The 23,280-nt window shown below is 43.8% G+C and overlaps 1 protein-coding gene across 1 annotated transcript in view; it reads right to left on the bottom strand.

Moving 5' to 3' along the window:
- astn1 (astrotactin 1) overlaps nucleotides 1-23,280 on the bottom strand; it is a 2,216,244-nt gene that overhangs the window by 17,215 nt on the left and 2,175,749 nt on the right. Inside the window, exon 20 of the mRNA XM_060829548.1 lies at nucleotides 14,105-14,240. Within this exon, the coding sequence (XP_060685531.1) occupies nucleotides 14,105-14,240 (136 nt within the window). The remainder of the gene's footprint in view (nucleotides 1-14,104; nucleotides 14,241-23,280) is intronic.

A 23,280-nucleotide genomic window follows, 5' to 3' on the forward strand; every position in this document is an offset into this window, starting at 1 on the left:
TGAATAAATTTTCCCCTGTAACGTTTGCCCAGTCAGTCCCTGATATCCCCTTTAGCTTCCTGAGATCTCCATTCCCTTTCAGCTCTGGCCCTTTGTGCATCCCCCATTTCCTTCACTATGTTATTACTGGTTATGTGCTTAACAGTTTAGATCTACATTTTACATATTTCCCCCTGCAAACCTCTTTAACTCTGCGACCACTAGGACTCATAACAGCACACAAACCAACAGCCACTCTCAGACAACAACTCACTAGAACGAAGGATGCGATACCCAGCATGAGCAAAACCAACGTAGTTTACAAAATCCCATGCAAGGACTGCACAAAACACTACATAGGACAAACAGGAAGACAGCTAACGATCCGCATCCATGAACACCAACTAGCCACGAAACGACACGACCAGCTATCCTTAGTAGCCACACACGCAGATGACAAGCAACATGAATTCAACTGGGCCAACACTACTGTTATAGGGCAAGCTAAACAGAAAACAGCCAGGGAATTCCTAGAGGCATGGCACTCATCCACAGATTCTATCAACAAACACATCGACCTGGACCCAATATACTGGCCACTGCAGCGGACAGCTGGAACTGACTACCGGAAGCGGCAGAGACAAACCACTATAAATGCCGGAGGAAACATCACAGAAGCGCTTCACAGGAGGCTCCCAAGCACTGAGGATGTCACCTAGACAGGGAACAAAACGTTTGCAACATAAATTCCCAGCTCGGCGAACAGAACCACAACAAAGAGCACCCTTGCTACAAATCTTCTCCCAAACTTTGAACTCTTTAACTCTCTATCTCCTGCTTGAAGAGACTGGTTAAAATTTCACAATTCTGCCAAATGATTGGTTTCTTCCTTTGGCTTGCTGCCAGCTGCTTCCCAAATATAGGAGTTTTTGATATTTTGAGGGTATTTTACTCCATTAAGTGGTAATATATAAAATGCAAGTTGCCAGTGTTATTGTTGCCCCATCCTCTGCAAATCTGGTAATACTTCCTTTCTCAAGGCTGCTGGCATAACAGATCCATTGTGCTACGTTGACATTTTCCAAGATTGCCCTGAGGTTTGTGGGCCAACTCGACATAGAATGACTATCCATCAAATCTTTAATTTCCTAATCCAACCAAATGCCCTTCATGAGGGCAATTCAGCATGTTTACACTCCACTGTCCAACACTTGAGACAAAAAGGTGAAGTGCCATGCGATAAAAGATGAAAGTGAACTACTAAATTACTTCTCATTATGAATATCATCTCAATGTACTAGTCTGGGAAGGTCAACAATATGAAAAGTGCAGGATTACCCCACGCATGCAAGAGAATCCTGGCGAGTCACCCGTGATTCTGAGTAGAGGTCATCCTCAAATCAAAGGACAGCTGATGACACCATGACTCGTGAGATTTTCAGATGCAAATAATTTAATTAAACACTCTACTCCATCTCCCACCCTTGCCTGAGAATGTTAGCAGTCGGATTGAGAAGCCAACATTTCTGGAGAATACAAGGACAATTCTGGGTCCTGATTGAATATCACCACAACGTTTCCAAAAAATATTAATTCAGAATGTCAAGAAATTCAGTGAAGAGGCCAAGTTGGCACCTTTGATGCTCCATCCCCTCTCACCAATCACTAAGGGACTTGACTGCATACACCAGTGTTAATGATAACAGTGCCAATGCAGCACATGTTGAAGGTTTGCCAATATTCTTGTGAAACACATCAATAGTCTGGGCACTGCCTGTCCACAAACTGTTGCTTAATGTATGGACTGTTTCTGATGCAATTTTGAAAACTTGCCCAGTTGGATCTCATTTTTAAAGCTGGGCTCAAATTAAATAGTTTAGGTAATGTCTACAATGTATACATACTACGTGCTGAAAGGGAGAGAGAGAGACTGAAAGGGAGAATGGGAGTAGTGGTGAAAAATGCAAATTTTACTCTCATCACAAGTTGTGTTATGATTAACTCGTGTCATGTCTAATAAAAACATAGCATTTTCAAAACATAATCTATTTAATCAGCAAGATTGAAGATTATTACCTTTTCCAAAGTCAGAAGCCACACGATACCAAGTTATAGTCCAACAGGTTTATTTGAAGTCATAAACTTTCAGTCTTCTGAAAGCTTATGATTTCAAATAAATCTGTTGGACTATAACCTGGTGTCATGTGACTTCTGTTACCTTTCTCATACAGTCAATTCTGTTATAATGCTTCTTTCATTAACATGAATTGGCTGTAACGTGATAGGTGAATAGGGAACACGGTTTCTAAAATGCGAACTTGTAAACATGCGTAGACTATAATGCAATTAGATCACCAACACTTTAAGTGTTATTTGTATTGTGCGATTTCTATTGAGTGCGGGGGTCACACAGGAACCCGATTATCGAGTTATAGAAGATGTGGTTGTACGCAGTTTAGAATTTTAATTCATAATGCCTCACTACAAATGTTGCTTGGTTGTTCATGAACTAATTTCAAAATCCTGAAATGAATAAATTCCACAAACGTTTTAGAATTTTTCACTCTACCACACTTTAGGAAGGTGGTGAAGCTCCTTAGGAGGAAGACACCGATATTCATCAGAATGGTTCCAGAGACAAAAAAAATCTTAGCTGCAAAATTAGGTTGGAGAAACTGGAAGTATTCTTCTCGAGAAAGGCAGTCGAGGGGGGAAAATAACGGCTCCCCATGAGTTGGATGGGATGAGGAATGGGTGGACTGTGGTTTAAGCCTGTGAACGTGAGGAAGAAGGCAGCACAGTGGTTAGCACTGTGACCTCACAGGACCCGGGATTCGGGTTCGTTTCCAGACTTGGGCAGCTAGTGTGGAGATTGCACATTCTCCCTGTGTCTGTGTGGGTTTCCTCTCACAATCGAAAGATGTGTGGATTAGGTGGATTCACCATTGGAAATGCAAGGTTACAGGGACAGGGTAGGGGGAATGGGTCTGTGTGGGATGTTCATTGGAGGGTCAGTGAAGCCTAAATGGGCCGAACAGCGTCTTTCCATTAGTGATTCTAAGCAGTTTTTAATGCATTGAGTTGGCTTCTTACTTGTTGCCCACATGAGGGCGGTCATGGAGATGATCAAACATTTCTAAAGGGAACGGAACATGAACTCAAAGGAAACAAAACTGCAGGGATGTTGAATTTGGACTGACCAGATTGCTCCATGGAGGGTCAGCATCGACACAGTGGGCTGAATGGCCTCTCTCTGTGTTATCCAGAATGCATCTGGATTCTCCTTCTACCTCTTAAAGTACTTTCCTCATTCATGGTTTTTAGAGACATACAGCACAGAAGCAGACCCTTTGGTCCAACTCGTCCATGCTGACCACATAGCCTAAACTAATCTCACCCCATTTGCCAGCACTTGGCCCATATCCCTCTCAACCCTTCCTATTCATATACTCATCCAGATGCCTTTTAAACGTTGTAATTGTACCAGCCTCCACCACTTCCTCTGGCAGCTCATTCCACACACGCACCACCCTCTGTGTGAAAATGGTGCCCCTTAGGTCACTTTTATATCTTTCCTCTCTCACCCACCCCAGGGAAAATACCTTGTCTATTTACCCTATCCATACCCCACATGATTTTATAAACCTCTAGTGTTTCCTTTTCATTATTATGTCCCATTCTCCCTAATGCGCTGACTCCTGCTGATGTGTAGCTGTCAATGGCACTTGCTGATGACTGATGCAAATGGCCTTCACTTGCACAAATACAGGCAATTAATTAACTTGCGCCCACACCTCCACACTCACTTCCCTCCAAGGCCCCAAGGGATCCTTCCATATCCGCCACAAGTTCACCTGTACCTCCACACACATCATCTATTGCATCCGTTGCACCCGATGTGGCCTCCTCTATATTGGTGAGACAGGCCGCTTACTTGCGGAACGCTTCAGAGAACACCTCAGGGACGCCCGGACCAACCAACCCAACCACCCCGTGGCTCAACACTTTAACTCTCCCTCCCACTCCACCGAGGACATGCAGGTCCTTGGACTCCTCCACCGGCAGAACATAACAACACGACGGCTGGAGGAGGAGCGCCTCATCTTCCACCTGGGAACCCTTCAACCACAAGGTATGAATTCAGATTTCTCCAGTTTCCTCATTTCCCCTCCCCCCACCTTGTCTCAGTCAGTTCCCTCAACTCAGCACCGCCCTCCTAACCTGCAATCTTCTTCCTGACCTCTCCGCCCCCACCCCACTCCGGCCTATCACCCTCACCTTGACGTCCTTCCACCTATCCCACCTCCATCGCCCCTCCCCCAAGTCCCTCCTCCCAACCTTTTATCTTAGCCTGCTTGGCTACTCTCTCTCATTCCTGATGAAGGGCTTATGCTCGAAACGTCGAATTCTCTATTCCTGAGATGCTGCCTGGCCTGCTGTGCTTTGACCAGCAACACATTTTCAGCAATTAATAGGCTGTACTGATATGTGACAGGCATCATCTCTGAAGTTAATAGGGGCTCCGTGCAAATTGCGGGCAGAAGAGGCTGAACAGTGACCTGGAGCAGGTCCTCATCTCCTCTCTTTCCCACAGTGGCCACTCAAAGCATCAGAGTTCTTGTCCTCTTGAGGCAGATGAACTCAATGTTGCCCAAGGATCAAACGTGGGACATTCCTGGTCTCTGTGGCTCATTAACACACTGGGGTGTGCTCTTATTATCTAAGCTATTAGGGAGGCTTTCCCAATGATTTCCAATTCATGAAAAGATTCAGAAGAACTTGTAATTGCCTCAGTGTGTCAAAATGACTTCTGAATGGCAGGGTTTCTGGTTTGTTTGATATCCTTAATTGCAGTTGGAGAGACAGCTCACTGGCTGCCTCCCAGGATCTGAAAAATGATGAATACTCAGGGCTGAAAAATCACACTGAGATGCCAACTTTCTGAAGAGGAGAGTCAGCGCGTCTGTTGCATCAAGACAACATCAAAAACGCTGAAGACACCAATCTCGCTGTATTGCTTTAACCTGGCCCAGGCTGGTGTGGTTTGAATAGTTTTGAAAATTAAACACTTGCACATGGTTACAGTTAGAGAGACCCAATTTTGTGTTTTGCATCCAAGAGACAGCAAGTGATATGGCCCAGAAAACATCTGCAGGCACTATGACCATCAGCTCATTTGGCATGAAACCCATATTCAAAATATTACCCACTTGTGCACAACCACCTTCGATCTCAGTCTTCCCCATCTGCTGCAAATTATTCCAAATATAATATGGAACCTGTGACCTCTTTCATGTTTTGGAAAGGATTAACTCTCTCGAAACCAGATGATGGATACTGGAATTCAATTCATTCAAGCAACCATCAGAACAGAAAAAGCACCTTCACGAGATTCCCAACATGTCTACTCAATTGTCCAGCTCCACATGACTGCCTCTGTGGAGTTCCACTCCAAACCCAAGTATTACATAGCCTTCCCTTCTCTTCCCTGTATTGCCATCTCTGAAATCCTCCAAGGATCCATCACAGGCATCTTGTTCTTTCTCGTCTACGTGCTTCCAGTTAGCATTATCGTTTGAAAGGGTGATATTAATTTGCACCATACTTCAACTTTATTCTTTTCAACCAGATTGCAGTCTCAGGTATGATGCCCGCTTGGCACTGATCTAGCAATCCAGAGGTTGAGAAGTCAAATCAAAACTGAGTTGTTAAACTACTAATATTACATCCTCAATTGTGAAACTGAGTTCAGCAAATTTGTTGAATTATAGAGTAGCACCAGAAACTGATCATGAAGGTTATAGAATTCTTGTGAAGCCCCATTGTATCAGTAACATTCTTTTACCACGGTTAGGTATGTTTCATCTGTAACTCTTCTAGCCTGCAGTCACTTGGACAGGATTACTTATGTCTTTGATGATATGGCAACATCAAAATTTTAATGCTTATGATTTCATCATTGCAAAAGCTGAAGCTGAGATGTCTAAGCTGAGTAGCAATGTGCAAGCAACACCAGCACCAAATAACACCTTCCTGATGAAGGATTTTTGCCCAAAACATCAATTTCCCTGCTCCTCTGATGCTGCCTGACCTGCTGTGCTTTTACAGCACCTCTCTAACCTTGGCAGCAAATAACTGGTCTACCAAGCCTGTGTTCTCAATGAACTCCTCTCCAGTGTTGACACTAGAGAGGAGCAACGTCTGAACAGTGTCCACCTATGCTGCTTCAGATGAATGCTGAAAATATGTTGCTGGTTAAAGCACAGCAGGATAGGCAGCATCCAAGGAATAGGAAATTCGACGTTTCGGGCATAAGCCCATTCCTGATGAAGGGCTTATGCCCGAAACGTCGAATTTCCTATTCCTTGGATGCTGCCTAACCTGCTGTGCTTTAACCAGCAACACATTTTCAGCTGTGATCTCCAGCATCTGCAGACCTCATTTTTTACCCAATGCTTCAGATGAATCCTCAGCATCTTTTGGCGAGGTACGATCACCATCCAGAGACCCTGGAGCCTGGCATTTCCATTAGCACCCACTTGAACAATGTCTGCACCAGCTCAGCCAAGTTCACTGGATAGATGACGCCCTTATGCTAAAAAACAGCTACATGGTGAACTGGCCACTGGATCATGACCTCCTGAGCATCCCCATCTCTGCCGCAAGGATCACAGGAAGATCATGGAAGTGACACAGATAACCACAAGACAGTTCATGACAGCAATTATGTCTGGAGGTGACTCTATAGAAACAAGGAGGAGTAAAAGCAAAGATGACAGAGAAGGGGGTCTAGAGAATACAGAGACCAGTGAATCTTGCAACATCAGTTCTTACAATTTTCTCTGATAGTAAATGTGGCAAAGCTTGTCATACCAGAGTGGGGCTCCTGGGTTTTACCAAGTGGTACTTAATACATGGTTGCTGACATTGATGTAAACCATTGTCTGCCAACCCACTTGTGCTTTCATTTATCAAATCTCTAGATAGTTTTTATCTCTGTTTCTGATAAACGTGAATCCAAATTAGTCATCATCATTGTTGGGCGGCACGATGGCACAGTGGTTAGCACTGCTGCCTCACAGTGCGATTGACCGGGTTCAATTCCTACCTCAGGCAACTGTCTGTGTGGAGTTTGCACATTCTCCCTGTGTCTGCGTGGGTTTCGTCCGGGTGCTCCGGTTTCCTCCCACAGTCCAAAGATGTGCAGGTTAGGTGAATTGGCCGTGCTAAGTTGCACATAGTGTTCAGGAATGCGTAGGTAAGGTGCATTAGTCAGGGGTAAATGCAGGGGAATGGGTCTGGATGGGTTACTCTTCAGAGGGATGGTGTGAACTTGTTGGGCCGAAGGGACAGTTTCCACAATGTAGAGATCCTAATTCTAGAAAGGGCAGGTCAGAAGTTATGAATCCTGCATAATGTAACTCACTTCGTGATTCCTGAAAGCTTGTTGACTTTCTACAAAGCACAAGTCAGGAGTGTGGTGGAATACTCCGCACTTGCCTGGGTGGGTAAAGCTCTAGCAACACTCAAGAAGCTTGACACCAACCAGGACAAAGCAGCCTTTTGATTGGCACTGTATCCACTCCCTCCGCCATTGACGCTCAGTAGCAGCACTGTGTACTATCGACAGGACACATGCCAGAAATTCACCGAAACTTCAAAGTGCCATGCAAATCTGTGACCACCACCAAATAGAAGAATAAGGTCTCAGATATATGGCAACACCACAGCCTTCAAGTTCACCTCCAAGCCACTCACCATCCCGACTTAGAAATAGCGTCACCATTCCTTCGCTGTTATTTGGTCAAAATCCTGGAATTCCCTCCCCAATGGCATTGCAAGCCTACTTATAACATGTGAACTGCAGCAGCTCAGGAAGGCAGCTCACCATCACCTTCTCAAGGGCAACAAGGGATGGGCAATAAATGCTAGGCCAGGCAACTACTGAATACAAATGAATACAAAATGAATTTTGTATCTGGCTCTCTTTGAGCTCAGGACATCTCAAAGTATCACTGTGAAATGCAGTCACTGTTGTAATGTAGGAAATGAAGATAATCAGGATAACAATGCTGACATAGACTAATACACTTGATCTCAATATCTGTTGATTACTATACTTGTTGAGAGGAATATAGAAAGGCTTGTGTATAGTAAAGTACCTTTGTTACCATATTAGAGTCAAACTTCAGTTATTATGTAAAACTGTATCCGGGGGATGAAGTTACACAGAATATCTGGTCCCTGAAGATTATCTGTGCTTCAGATTGGTCACGTGGTTGTATGGTTTGATGCAAAAGACCTCTACACTGCAGTAATCTACAGTTCCACCTCAACACACAATAATTGTTGAATTGAGTTCACCATTTCCAGCCAACTGACCAAGGACCAGCAGTTACTTTAGTTGAGTCACTTGCTTAGAATCAATACTAATCTGATTGTAAGAAGACAGATGAGTGTAACTTAAGTGTCGTTACAGTTGATGTAACAGTCATATTATTTTTCAAATGCATTAACAGTATTAAATTAGCAAAGTCAGGCTACTGCTAGTTATTGTATCTTTAAATGCTGTTTAACTCCATGGCTCTAAATAAGTTTAATTTACAAGCACGCACAGTGAGGGACAGGATGAGATCCACCAACTTGGATTTACAGATTGCTGGTATTTTAAACTCAATGCTAATCTAATTGTAATAATCAGTTAATTCTGTACTAAATATGATATACATCAAAACAGGTAGAGAATAGTTTCAGGGTGGGAAAGAATGAAAGGGAACTTAAAATAAAGCAAGGATGATGAGGAAGTCATTCCAAATTTGGGTTTTGAAAGTCTCGAAGTGGGGAGAGGAAGATACGCACAGTTCTGCAAGTGAGTGGCATACTTTGGCAGGAGCTCTAATCCAGATCATAGTGGGAATGTGATGAGAAGGCACATGTTGAACAGTGTACCTAGAACCTAGAAGAAGTGAGGCTAGTTGAGGTTACAAGTGATGGTTTGAACAAAACGCAGAGGAAAGGTGGTGGCAGGAAGTTCTTAACGAAGAAGGCCCAAAGACCAAGAGGGAGACCGGCTGCCAAGAACAGGGACACTCATGTCCGTGATGGATTTGATCTCAGAGAGAATAGTCTTCTCGAGGGGAAAAATAAAACGTACATTGCCCTGGAGGAGTTAAAAACATGACATAAAGGCTGAAGTATATTGAAATGATCATATTGAAATGTTTAGCTCAGCTGGATGGCTAGACCACTGAAGTACTGTATTATTTTACAGTTAACCATATGACTCATTGTTTCGATGCTAATCTCATTAATAAATTAAAGCAACAAGATGATTAGGTCATCAGTCATTAGGATCCATTTATAACAATTATTGATCTTACTGTCAAAATGAAACACTGGCACAGATGAAATCAGACTCCTCCAATGTGAGCAACACTGTTTTCCATTGGGAATTAGAATCAGATCTACTCAAATTGCAGAATAAACTTCAAAGTTATCATGACCTTCAGAATTGATATCATTCCAATCTTCACAAAGCCATGTTTGATGAGATCATTTGCTGAAAACGCCCCAAACATTGTTACATAAGACAAGAATGGCATATAACATTTCTGCCCCAACATGAAAGCATTTTAAGAAATGGGCAAAGAACACCCTTAGCATCAACAATACCTTTGCTTTAAAAGGGGAGCAGTGTTACTTTCAAGGAGCGAGTTGATCCATTAAGATCACATTTAAACAACAGAGCTTCACCAACACACTGGCTTTTGAAAAGGGAATCTTGCTGCAAGATTCCCATTCAAGTTTCTGTCAACGGTCCATCTTTCAAATTGGAATTCATTAAAATGGATTCACACAATCTGAACAACTGCTTAACAAATAATGTCTTCTCAATCTGACACTTCTTAAAAGGAAAGTCTCACCATGGGCAACATTTTTAAAGGGGGAGTCTCCTCTGAACCTTGTTTTAGATCAACATATGGGCTTGGGATTTATTACGATTAGAGTTCAGGTCCATGGCAAGAGTCATGAGAACCTTAGGGTCAGTGTCGTCCTCAGCTGTTGTGATAATGATGAGTTTGTGGGCTCCAGGGCGTGCTCAGATCTATTCTTGATGGGTCAGTGGGAGGGGTTAACTTGGGAAAAGATCTGTATGTTTTTATTCTTTCATATGGATAGGAAAGGTTTAAAGGATACAGAGGAACCTCGATTATCTGAACGAAATACTCCCTGCTCATGTCCTTCGAATCATCGAGGTTCCACTGTACAGGCCAAGTGCAAAGAAATGGGGTTAGCGTGGATGGACATTTTGCTCGACATGGACCGGTTTGGGCCAAAAGGCCTATCTTCATGCTGTAGGGCTCTAGGATAAATGTGTTACTGCCAAGGGTGACATTTAATGCCCATTATTAATTGCCCTTGAATGGAGTGGCTTGCTAGGCCTGTTGAGTTAATCATTGAGCGAATCTGGTGTCACATGTAAGGTGGGGGTCGGATGATGTAAGCGCGGCAGCTCTCCTTCTCTAAAGGACATTAGTGAACCAGAGTTTCTTTTGAAAACAACAATGATACCATCACCGGGATTGTCCATTCCAGATTTATTCATTGACTTTAATTTCCACTTGCTGTCCCTGGTGGGATTTGAATGGCATTAACTTGAGTCTCTGGCTTACTTGTTTGCTGACATTTCCACTACACCATTACCTTCCCCAAATTTATACAATGTCTTCTAAAGCTCGACAGCATAAAATACAGTGCTTCACATGAAAATAACTGATTTGATGTAAAGTGCCTGAAGCAAAGATGGGAGCTATTTTGTGCAGAGCATATACCTGTGATTTTCTGTTTCAGAAGTCAGTGGGAATTCATACATATGCAATATGCTTACCTGGAGCTATCAAAGAATGCACAGCTAAACTAGGGTTTCAGTGAATATTTACCCTTAACATAGGCCATTCTCTAAACATAGTGACATATGTCCTCAGAACATCTCAAAGCATTCACATTTAATTGTAATTTTGGGGCTGCATGGTGGCTCAGTGGTTAGCACTGCTGCCTCACAGCACCAGGGTCCCAGGTTCGATTCCAGCCTTGGGTAACTGTCTGTGTGGAGTTTCCCCGTGTCTGCGTGGGTTTCCTCCGGTTTCCTCCCACAGTCGAAAGATGTGCAATTCAGGTGAATTGACCATGTTAAATTGCCCATAGTGTTGGATGCATTAGTCAGAGGGAAATTGGCCTGGGTGGTTACTCTTCGAAGGGTCGGTGTGGACTTGTTGGGCCGAAAAGCCTGTTTCTGCACTGTAATCTAAAACAAATCTGAAGTGTAATAATCACTGTTACTATGCAGGAAAACTTGGCAGCTAATTTTGAACCGCAATAAGGTAAACCCAATAGGAAATGAAATTATTAACCAATCAAGGAGATTTTTAAAATGTTGACTTGAGGGAGGAATGACTCCCTGCTTTTCAGCACATAGTGCCATAAGATCACCTGATATCCAACTCTGAATTGGCAGATGGATCTCTTTTGTGTATGTTGGGGAAAACATGCAAAGATCTTTTAGTACTGCTGGTGGATCGTAGGCTTGAATGCTGGAAAAAGCCACAATATTTTGATTCACACCAACACTGCTATGAGCTGAGCCAAGCTGACACTTGGACTTACTGAATGCAAATGGGTGCTCACTGGTAGATAAATATTTGCAGGAGATTTCAATGAACATTGAGGAAAATCTGTTTAAATAGAAACACTCGTCAAATAAATATTCCAAATTTAATGGTAGACTTATTCTCCTGTTTGTACAAATACCATTGTTTCCTGGTTTGTCTGAGACTCTGAATGCAGCTGTGCCAACATGATACCTAATTCCATATCCACACAGGATGTACAATCGATAGATGTCTGTGCTGATAGCGTGGTCCTTCATTCGAAACCGTCCCTAATCCTTCCTTGGTCTCTGTGCTGGTGTGAGTAAGGTGGTCAGTGCTGACTGGAGCAGGGAGGGGTGCCAGCTCCATCTCAGTTAGGCCCCTGATACCCCATTACCCCTCTTCCTGCATAGCCTACAGGAACCAAGTGCTAACACAGCAAGCAAGCAGCTCTGAGACACAGCCTGTTCCAATCCATGGGTAGGGCGCTCCTCTTCAGAGGGTCGGTGGGCCAAATGGCCGGCTTCTGCACTGTAGGGATTCCATGATTCAATGAGCCTGGTGCCTGTTGCGGTCTCCAAAGTGTCAATCCAGCAGCCTCTCAGTACTAGTGTGTGATGGATCTGTGCTTCCTGGCCAGCCTGGACATGGATGGCAGAGGTGTCATGGTGGTCACGAGGGGTTGGCCCATTTCAGATGCCAATGCCTTCAGACAAGGGGGCATGCAAAACCAATGCTTATAGATTATGCCCTGACATGCTGCTTGGCGCTGAGCATCATAGAGGCTCCTCTCAGCCAGGTGAAGTCGCCAGGTACCTGCTGCGATTGCCAAAACAAGAATTCTTGATATCTAGCTTTGTCAGTGCGTCTGGGAAGATGGAGAGTTGCATATTAATGAGGCAAGTAAGTAATGACCTTAAGTAAGGCGTTTAACCCCTTAATTGGCTGGTGAGAAACCTGTCTCGAGGCTTGTCAAAGATGATGAGAGATGCTCCCAACATTGAGATGAGACCTATTGGGCTTCTCGACTGATTCTCCCACACACTTCACCATAGCCCACTTTGCTCAAATCCCTAACAGGCTAATAACATTGGATTTGAACCATGCAAGATTGAGACAGGGTAGGTTTCCTTCCATCAAGTGAACTAATTATGTTTTCACAAGGGAAAAATCAACACTTTCATGATCACTTTCCCTGATGGCATTTTATTTTGTTTCATGACCAGATTTTTAAAGGAAAAAAAACCTGAATTTACACTCCTTGTTTCAGAATTTCAAAAGTGATGTTAATCTCTGTTGAAGCAGGTTTTAAGTGTTGGAAACAAGGGAGATCTTCTCTGCGATAAACAGTGATGAAGTGGTCATTGCAGGCACCTTCTCCAGCATCTCCACTTTATAGCTATGAGGTGTGGTCGTTATCCTTGGGAACACTACAAGCATCAATCAGAAATATTTAACATGAAACCGAAACATGTCTCTTCATCGGGAACCCGGTATTCCAGGTTAGCCTAAAAGGTAGAATCAGACTTAACCACGAACCCTTGTTACACTTGCACATTTTCCATATCCTACAACTGTACTTCCAGTGGCATTTTGGGCATGACCCCTAACTCAGTCGGAATAGTTGCATTGCTACAAGGCTGCTTGTTGAAATTATGCAAATTTATTCCAGATTTTAAAAAAAACTTTACCAACCAATGCTCTGAGGAAGATTTTCATCCCTTTGTTTTGATATTTTATCTATTCGTGGGATGCTGATGTCACTGACTCATAGGGCAGCTAAGAGTCAAGCAGATTGCAGTAAGCCAGACTGGGTAAGCATGGCAATTTCCTTCCCGGATGGACATTAGGCAACCAGATGGATTTTATTGACAAGTGACAGCATAAATAATGGCAATTACTAAGCTCTGAATTCCAGATTTTGACTTTATTGAAATCAAATTCCACCATCTGCCCTGATGGGATTCCAACCCGAGTCCTCAAAACATTACCTGTTCGATCACTACACCATTTGTCTGAGCAGGATATGAATTCCAATTGAACTCACTGAACGTCCACTTTCTCCAGTTTGCCAATGGAGCAACATATAATGTGACTTGCTAGAAAACGACGACTTTATTACAGTAGATTACTTGCAGCTTGGAAACAGGCCCTTCGGCCCAACAAGTCCACACCGATCCACTGAAGCGCAACCCACCCAGACCCATTCCCCACATTTACCTAATACTACGGGCAATTTAGCATGACCAATTCACCTAATCTGCATATTTTTGGACTGTGGGAGGAAACCGGAGCACCCGAAGGAAACCCACGCAGACACGGGGAGAACGTGCAAACTCCACACAGTCAGTCACCTGAGGTGGGAATTGAACCCGGGTCTCTGGCGCTGTGAGGCAGCAGTGCTAACTGCTGTGCCACCGTGCCACCCACTGTCACCGTGCCGCCCACGTGCTAGAATGTTCTGAGAATCTACTTACATGTACGTAGTATCAGGCTCCAGGCATCTGATGATCAAAGATATAGAGTTTGAAACTTTGTCTGGAACTTTTCCCAACATCACACAGGGAGTCTTGGATCCAGAGGCAATGTCATCCACAAAGCTCAGCACTGACTCTGCAGAGAGAGGAACAGCGAAGAATGAAAGGAGTTCTGTCTGAGTAACGAGCTCATGGTTCATAAAGCCGAATTTATCAGTCATGCAACAGCAGCCCAAATGATATTAATCAGCACTGCTTGGGTAAATATCTTTGTTGAAGATTACGTTGACAGGATGTTGCCAGGTTTAGAGCGTTTGAGCTAGAGGGAGAGGCTGAATTGGCTACGGCTGTTTTCTCTTGAGGGGCGGAGGCTGAGAGGTGACCTTATCGAGGTTGATAAAATCATGGGGGTCATGGATAGGGTGAAACGCTAAGTTTCTTTCTCCCCCAGGGCAGGGGAGTCTAAAACTAAAGAGCATTTGTTTAAAATGAGAGGGGAAAGATTTAAAAGGGACCTGAGGGGCAACCTTTTCACGCAGAGGGTGAAGTGTGCATGGAATGAGCTGCCAGAGGAAGTGGTGGAGGTTGGTACAATTACAACATTTGGAAGGCATCTGGATGGATATGTGAATAGGAAGGTTTCAGAGGAATATGGGCAGAATGCCGGCAAATGGGACAAGGTCAGACTGGGATGTCCGGTTGGCACAGATAAGTCGGACCGAAGGGTCTGTTTTTGTGCTGTATGACTCTATGAATGAGAACAAATGAATAAAAAGCAGGCTATAATCTGAACAGATTATTGGGGATCCAATCCTCCCATTTAAGATCAGCCCGAAGGAGCTGCACAGATACGACTTAGAATGGGGTAAAACCTGTTCGAGTTCAGTTACACACATAGCTTTCAACTCAAAATAAAATCATGAGATTAACATTTAGTTGATTCATTGTTGCACTTAAAACCATTGAAGGCAGTGTTGGCAAGCTGCTGGCAGAAACTTGTACCATTTACTACCGACTGATATCATTGTGACAAGGCACTGAGATACAGAAGTGCCACCTTTCTCTCACATCAATGTGTCCCATCCCCCCTCTGCAGCATATTCTGATTGAGCAAACCACAAAGCTTATCCAACCTGTCACTAACTGCATGCACAAGAACAGCTGAATGATGAGGAGAGAAGGCAGGGCGGGTATGCAATGATGCGGAGTATGCGTAGGCCATTCAGCCCGAATTGCGCATGTTGGGGTCTATGCTTCACATGAGCTTCCCCCTGTCCTGTTGCATCCAGTTCTATCAATCAATCTCAGAATGTGAAGGGTCAGAGACCTGTCAGACAGCTTGATGCAAAAAAGATTTGCACCACTTGGAATTCCAACCTCTGCTGTAGTTTTCAATTTGGTGAACTGGTTTGTTGCACAACAGTCAAAAGGAGGTCTTGGTGGCAGCTATTAACCCAGCGGTTCGAAACTGGAAGATACATCTGGGGCAGGGTCAGAAATCTCAAGCGCTTCTCCTGGGCAGGAGGTGGCCAGTGCCTGACCTGAGCAGGGAGTTGGCTATTGGGCAGTAAAGTACCACCCAGTCCTGTGCCCTCGATAAGATATACTGTGCCTGGAAATATCACATAAGTGTCTCAAACTGTTGGCACGTTCTCTGGCCACCAACTTGGGCATCATTAACCCTGGCAGTTGCCTTCCCTTTAAAATGAAGGATTCTTTTCCAGGATCCCAGAACAGTTGAATGCCACCCCAGCGCTACTTTAAGTTTGCTGATCTAAGTTATACTGGCACTGAGGTCCTGGAACTGGCCGTACCACACCTGATTAGGGAAGGGCCTTCTGCACTACGCTGCTCTCCAGTGACCTCTGGTGCATGCTTTCCTTCTCCAAATCACAGCCCGTGTAGACCTGGACATTTATCGACATTGCCTTGTCATTCCTGCGACAAAATCCTGGAAATCCCTCACTAACCCTTGGAGCACCCCCGCTACAGCAGTTCCAGAAGCTGGCTCATCACCATCCTCAGGGCAATTAGGGCTGAGAGGGGTGGATGAAATAAAAGCCTTCGTGATTTTGCTGTGTTACGGTAAGGGAGGCAGTGTTAATTTCCTGATATCAGACCCTGCTGACCTAGTTTGAGGGGCTTGGACATCACCTCGGCAGAACGGCCAATCGTCCAAACCCGAATTACTCGCAATATTTCTAATACCTGATCCAAAAGGGAGCAAGTCCATTTGCTATTCTACTTCCACATGTGCTGTTGATGAGAACAATATGTATGGGCACCACACAGAACAATGGTGTTTCACACACTGTCAATTCCCTTTGATGTAAAACTGGACTGTTGTATTGTTTGGTTGGCTTCTATTGAGATGTTAATGAGGGGGCGAGAAATTGACCATAATCTCTGCCCTCCCTGCACCACCCCTCCCATCTGAAAACAGGAACACATCAATAGTGCTCTGATAATCAGTGCAGGGGCACTCTTTCTGTTTCATGATTTCCATATTTGACATTTTCATACGAGCGGTCCATCAGCAGCTGCACATCATCTGCTAAGAATCTTTGTTGCATTATTGTTTGGAAACAAAGACACATTTATTCAACAGTAGTATAGGCTCTGCCTACACTTTACTGCACTAACGTGAAAAGCTGCAGGGCCGGGAGGTCAATTCGACACAGCTGACAACTGTTTTCTCCAGGTTGCTCCCTTTCAGGTGGTTCCAGTAAATTTGAACAAAGCTGCCACCTATAGGCAAGATGCTGCAGCTCAGCAGAAAGTTCCATGATCTCTCCTCGTCTCTTTCTCAATTATCTACCTATTTTATCCCCTCAATACCTTGTATTCCAATTACTTTTACATGTGTTTTTGCTGTTCTCTCCTATTTCATTGCGCCTCTCTGAATTCTTCATTTTTCCAACCGCTTCACTTTCTCCTTTTCTAATCTATATCCATTTATGATTTGGAGATGAATTTTTGCTATAAATTCTGTGTTACGATTGAGCCCTTCACTATCACCTGATGAAGGAGCGTCGCTCCGAAAGCTAGTGTGCTTCCAATGGAACCTGTTGGACTATAACCTGGTGTTGTGTGATTTTTAACTCTATATCCTTTTACTTTCTCTGATTGACGTTCATCACTCTGTCTCTCTGGTTTCCATCTCAATTCATTTGATCACATGTTCCAATCTCATTGTAACCATCTCTCATACTCCTCCACGTGATCTTTTTGTCTTTTCTTCCCACTGCATTCATTCACTCATCATTCACTCGTTCTTCCGAGTCACAAAAATGTCACACCACCAATTCCTTCTCTCCCTCCTGCTCCCACAACTCTCTGTCTTAACCGTGTGTTTCGGTATCCTCCAAACTCTCTCTCTCTCTCTTATTCGGTTACCTATTGCTACAGCTCTGCTTTATCATTCTTCCGCTTTCACTGTTGTTATAGTTTCTCTCATCTTTCCATTTTCCTTTCCTTTGGTCACCATCTCCTAGACAGATACCCCGGTGACTAGTACACCCCGGTAGCTCAGTATTAAGTGCAAGTGTTCAACTTTCACAATTGAAATCCAGGTGACAAATTGTGAATGAGTCATGTTAAACAAAAACCCTTGGTATTCACTAGTCTTGGAGGATTCAAGTTTTGAAGGATCATTGAAAATGGATTTATTCCAGCAGACCACAAAACCGTAAGATGTGGGAGCAGAATTAGGCCAATCAGCCCATCATGTCTGTTCCATTCTATCACAGTAAATATGTTTTGCAAGTCCATTCTCCTATCTTCTCCCCAGAACCTTTGATCCCCTTTATTTATCAAGAGCCTATCCGTCTTTGTCTTAAATACACTCAGTGACTTGGCCTCCGTAGACCTCTGTGACATTAATTCCCCAGATTTACCACGTTTTGCCTGAAGACATTCCTCTTCATTTCCGTTCTCAAGGGTAATGCCTTCACTCTGAAATATCTTCTCCATGTCCACTCTATCCAGGGCTTTCAGTATCTTGTAAGTTCCAATGAGATTCCTTATCTTTTTAAACTTCATCAAGTACAGACCCAGAATCCTCAATGACTCCTCATATGACAAGCTCTTCAACCCCAAGATCATTCTTGTAAGCGTCTTCTGGACATCCCTCCAATGCCAGCACATCCTTCCTAAGAAATGGAGCCTAAAATTGCTCACAGTATTCCATAGGGGGTCTGACCAGAGCCTTAAGCAGCCTCAGCACCACATGTCTGCCCTTCTCACTCTCTTGAAATAAATGCTAACATTGCATTTGCCTTCCTAACTGCCAACTGAACCTGCACGTTAATCTTAAGAGAATCCTTCCAAAGATACCAAAGTCCCTTTGTGCTTCAGATTTCCAAAGCTTTTCCCCATTTTGAAAACAGTCAATGCCTCTATTCTTCCTACTAAAGTGCATAACCTCACACTTTCCCACACTGTACTCCACTGCCGCTTTGGTGTCCACTCTTCCGGCCTATCGTCCTTCTGCAGCCTCCCCACTTCCTCAACACTATCTGTCCCTCCACCTCTCCTTGTGTCACCTGCAAACATAGCAACAACATCCTCAGTTTCTTTGTCCATATTGATAATGTACAACGTGAATAGTTTTAAGTTGAAGGCAGACTATAAAAGAAATAAACAGGAAGGATAACTCAGGCAATATTACTAGGGATGCTGGAAATCATGAGGGTAAGAAAGCCAGCATAAAGGCACTTTACCTGAATGCTCATAGCTCATAACCAGGTGGATGAGTTAATAGCACAAATAATTGTGATTGAATATGATTTGTAACCATTACGGAAACATGGTTACAGGATGGTCATAACTGGGAGTTAAATATCCAGGGATATCAGACGATTCGGAAGGACAGACAGAAGGAAGGTGATGTCGCTCTGATATTCATGGACAACATCAGGGTGTTGCTGAGAGATGATATAGGTTCTGTGGAGAATAAGGTTGAATCCATTTGGATGGAAATTAGAAATTCGAAGAAGAAAAAGTCACTGATAGGCGAAATCTCTCGGCCACCAAATAAAAACATCTCATTGGGCTGGGCAATAAACAAAGAAATAACTAATGCCTGTAAAAATGGTATGGCAATCATCATGGAGAGATTTTAACCAACATGCTGATTGGTTTTTAGATTACTTACAGTGTGGAAACAGGCCCTTCAACCCAACAAGTCCACACCGACCCGCTGAAGCGCAACCCACCCATACCCCTACATTTACCCCTTACCTAACACTACGGGCAATTTAGCATGGCCAATTCACCTGACCTGCACATCTTTGTGACTGTGGGAGGAAACCGGAGCACCCGGAGGAAACCCACGCAGACACGGGGAGAACGTGCAAACTCCACACAGTCAGTCGCCTGAGTCGGGAATTGAACCCGGGTCTCAGGCGCTGTGAGGCAGCAGTGCTAACCACTGTGCCACCGTGCTGCCCAACTCAGGAACCAACTCGATCAGGGTCACCTTGACGAAGAGTTCGTTGAGCGTATCTGAGATAGTTTTCTTGAGCAGTATATAATGGATAAGGTAGCAAACTAGCTGCAAATGTGTTGCTGGTCAAAGCACAGCAGGCCAGGCAGCATCTCAGGAATAGAGAATTCGACTGATGAAGGGCTTATGCTCGAAACGTCGAATTCTCTATTCCTGAGATGCTGCCTGGCCTGCTGTGCTTTGACCAGCAACACATTTGCAGCTGTGATCTCCAGCATCTGCAGACCTCATTTTTTACTCGAAGGTAGCAAACTATCCTGGATCTGGTCCTTTGTAATGAGATAGGAATAATTAATGACCTCATAGTTAGGGATCCTCTTGGAAGGAGTGATCACAGTATGGTTGAATTTAGAATATAGAGGGAGAGTGTGAAGGTAAACTCCAATACCAGGGTCCTACACTTAAACAAAGGAGGCTATGATCATGATTACAGAAGAGGCAGTGTTGGGAAAGCTAATGGAAAAGTCTCCTGGCCCTGATGGAGTGCATCCAGGATACTAAAAGAGATGACGGGAGAAATGGCAAGCACACTGGTGGTAATTTTCCAAAATTTGCTTGACTCTGGGGCAGTGGCAGCAGACTGCAAAACAGCAAATGTGACATCACGGTTTAAAAAGGGAGGTAAACAAAGATGGGGGATTATAGACCAGTTAACTTAACCTCTGTCGTGGGGAATATGCTTGAGTCTATTATCGAGGAAGAAATAGCAAAGCATCTGGATAGAAATTGTCCCACTGGGCAGACGCAGCATGAAGGGCAGGTCATGCTTAACAAGTCTTTTGGAATTCTATGAAGACACTACGAGGAAGGTGGACAAAAGGGTATATGGTAGATGTGGTGTACCTAGATTTCCAAAAGGCCTTTGACAAGGTGCTGCACAAGAGGCTGCTGCATGAGATAAAGATGCATGGCATTACGGATAAAGTATTAGCATGGATAGAGGATTAGTTGACTAACAGGAAGTGAAGAGTGGGGATAAATGAGTGCTATTCTGGCTGGCAATCAGTGACTAGTGGTGTGCCTCAGGGATCGGTGTTGGGACCACAGTTATTCACAATTTATATCATTGATTTGGAATTGGGGACGCTAACTTTGCAGATGACACTAAGATGAGTGGCAGAGCAAAGTGTGTAGAGGACTGGGAAACTTTGGATACTTTGAGTGAGTGGGCAAAGGTCTGAAGTGGAATACAATGTTAATAAATGTGAAGTCATCCATTTTGGTAGGAGTAATGGTAAAAAGGACTATTACTTGAATGGTAGAAAGTTACTGCATGCTGCCAAGCAGAGGGACCTGGGTGTCCTTGTGCGTGAATCACAGAACATTGGTCTGCAGGTACAACAGGTAATTAGGAAGGCAAATGAAATTTTGTCCTTCATTGCTAAAGGGATTGAGTTTAAAAGCAGGGAGGTTATGTTGCAGCTATACAGGGTGCTGGTGAGGTCTCAACTGGAGTACCGCGTGCTGCTTTGGCCTCCTAACTTGCGAAAGGATGTACTGGCACTGGAGGGGGTGCAGAGGAGGTTCGCGGCATTGATCTTAGCGTTGAGGAGTTTGGTTTATGAGGAGAGACTGGGATTATATTCATTGGATGAGAGGGATCTTACAGAAACATAAAATTATGAAGGAAATAGATAAGATAGAAGTATAGAGGACATTTCCACTGACAGGTGAAACTAGGAAAAGAGGACATAACCTCAAGATTAGAGGGAGCAGATTTAGGATTGAATTGAGAAGGAACTTCTTCACCCAGAGGGTTGTGAATCTATGAAATTCCTTGCCGAGTAAAGTAGTTCACAGTACTTCAGTAAACGCTTTTAAAGCTCAGGTAGTTTTTTTTTGAACAATAAAGGAATTAAGGGTTATGGTGAGAGTGCGGGTAGGTGCATCTGAGTCCATGAAAAGATCGGCCATGATCATATTGAATGGTGGAGCAGGCTTGATAGGCCAGACGGCCTACTGCTGCTCCTCGTTCTTATGTTAGTTGTGGTCCCAAAACTGACCCCTGAAGAACTTCGCTAGTTTTCAGGATGGTTGCCATCCTGATAAAGACCACTTTATCCCTATTCTTTGTTTTCTACCAGTCAGCCAAACCTCTATCCATGCTATCTGTTCTTGCCCCTAACACATGGGATCTTATTTAGCAGCCTTCTCTGCAGTACCTTGTCAAAAGCCTTTGGGAAATCCAAATAAATCACATCCACTGGTTGTCCTTTGTCTAACTTGCTCATTTCCACCTCAAAAAAATTCTAACGCACTTGTCAGACATGAAACCATGAGGTAAAAACAATGACTGCAGATGCTGGAAACCAGATTCTGGATTAGTGGTGCTGGAAGAGCACAGCAGTTCAGGCAGCATCCAAGGAGCAGCAAAATCGACGTTTCGGGCAAAAGCCCTTCTTTGCCTGAAACATCGATTTCGCTGCTCCTTGGATGCTGCCTGAACTGCTGTGCTCTTCCAGCACCACTAATCCAGAGACATGAAGCCATGCCGACTCAGCCCCATTATACAATGTACTCCCAAGTACTCTGCAACTTCATTCTTAATCAAGGACTCCAAAATCTCCAATGAGATCAGGTGAACAGGCCTATAGTTTCCTGTCTTTTCCCTCCCTCCCTTATTAAACAGATGGGTTGCATTAGTCATTTTACATTTCCCCTGGGACTCTCCCTGATTCCAGTGATTCCTGAAAGATCACCACCAATGGCTCTACAATCTCCTCAGCTATCTCCTTCAGAACTCTGGGTGTAGTTCATCTGGTCAGATGATTTATCTATCTTCAGACCTTGCAGTTTCCCTAGCACCTTCCTATTAGTGATGCCACCACACTCACCTTTGTCTCCTGACTCTCTTGAAGTTCTGGTATGCTGCTGATGCCTTCCACTGAAAACTGATGCAAAGAACCTATTCAGTTCCTCCATTTTTGTTTGTTCCCCATTACTATCTCTTCAGCCTCATTTTCCAAAGGTCCAATTGTCCAGGCTGACTTTTCTCTTACCTTTTAGATATTGAAAAAAACTTGTAATCTTCTTTTATATTACTAGTTAGCTTACTCTCATATTTCATATTCTTCCCTCTTCTTTGTTTTTTAGTTATCTTCTACTGGTGTTTAAATACTAGTCTTTACGACATTGTATGCTTTTACTTTTGTTTTTATGCTGCCCCTGACTTCCCTTGTCAGCCATTGTTGTTCATCCTCCCCTCAGTCTGTTTCTTCCACCTCGGGATGAGTTTCTGCTGTACTTCCTGAATTCGTCTCAGAAACTGCTGCTCAACCATCTTCCCTGCTCGGGTCCCCTTCCAATCAACTCTGGCCAGCTCCTCCCTCATGTCTCAGTAGTTACTTTTATTCATCTGTAATACCATTACATCAGATTCCAGCTTCTTCCTGTCCAACTGCAGGGTGAATTCTATCGTATTTTGGTTGCTGCCCCTACAGGTTGTTGCCTTAAACTCCCTAAGCAAATCTGTTTCATTACACATCATTAAACTCAGAATGGCCTGATCCCTCATGTATTAAAAACAACATCTTGTAAACATTCTACGAATTCCTTTTCTTGGGATCTGCTAGCAATCTGATTTTCCCAGTTCACCTGCATATTGAAGTCCCTCATGATTATTGTAGTAGTACCCTTCATAAATGGCTTTTCTATCTCCTGCTTTATTTTT

The sequence above is a fragment of the Hemiscyllium ocellatum genome, chromosome 9 (genome assembly GCF_020745735.1).
Source record: "Hemiscyllium ocellatum isolate sHemOce1 chromosome 9, sHemOce1.pat.X.cur, whole genome shotgun sequence".
In the NCBI taxonomy this organism is placed as follows: Eukaryota; Metazoa; Chordata; class Chondrichthyes; order Orectolobiformes; family Hemiscylliidae; genus Hemiscyllium; species Hemiscyllium ocellatum.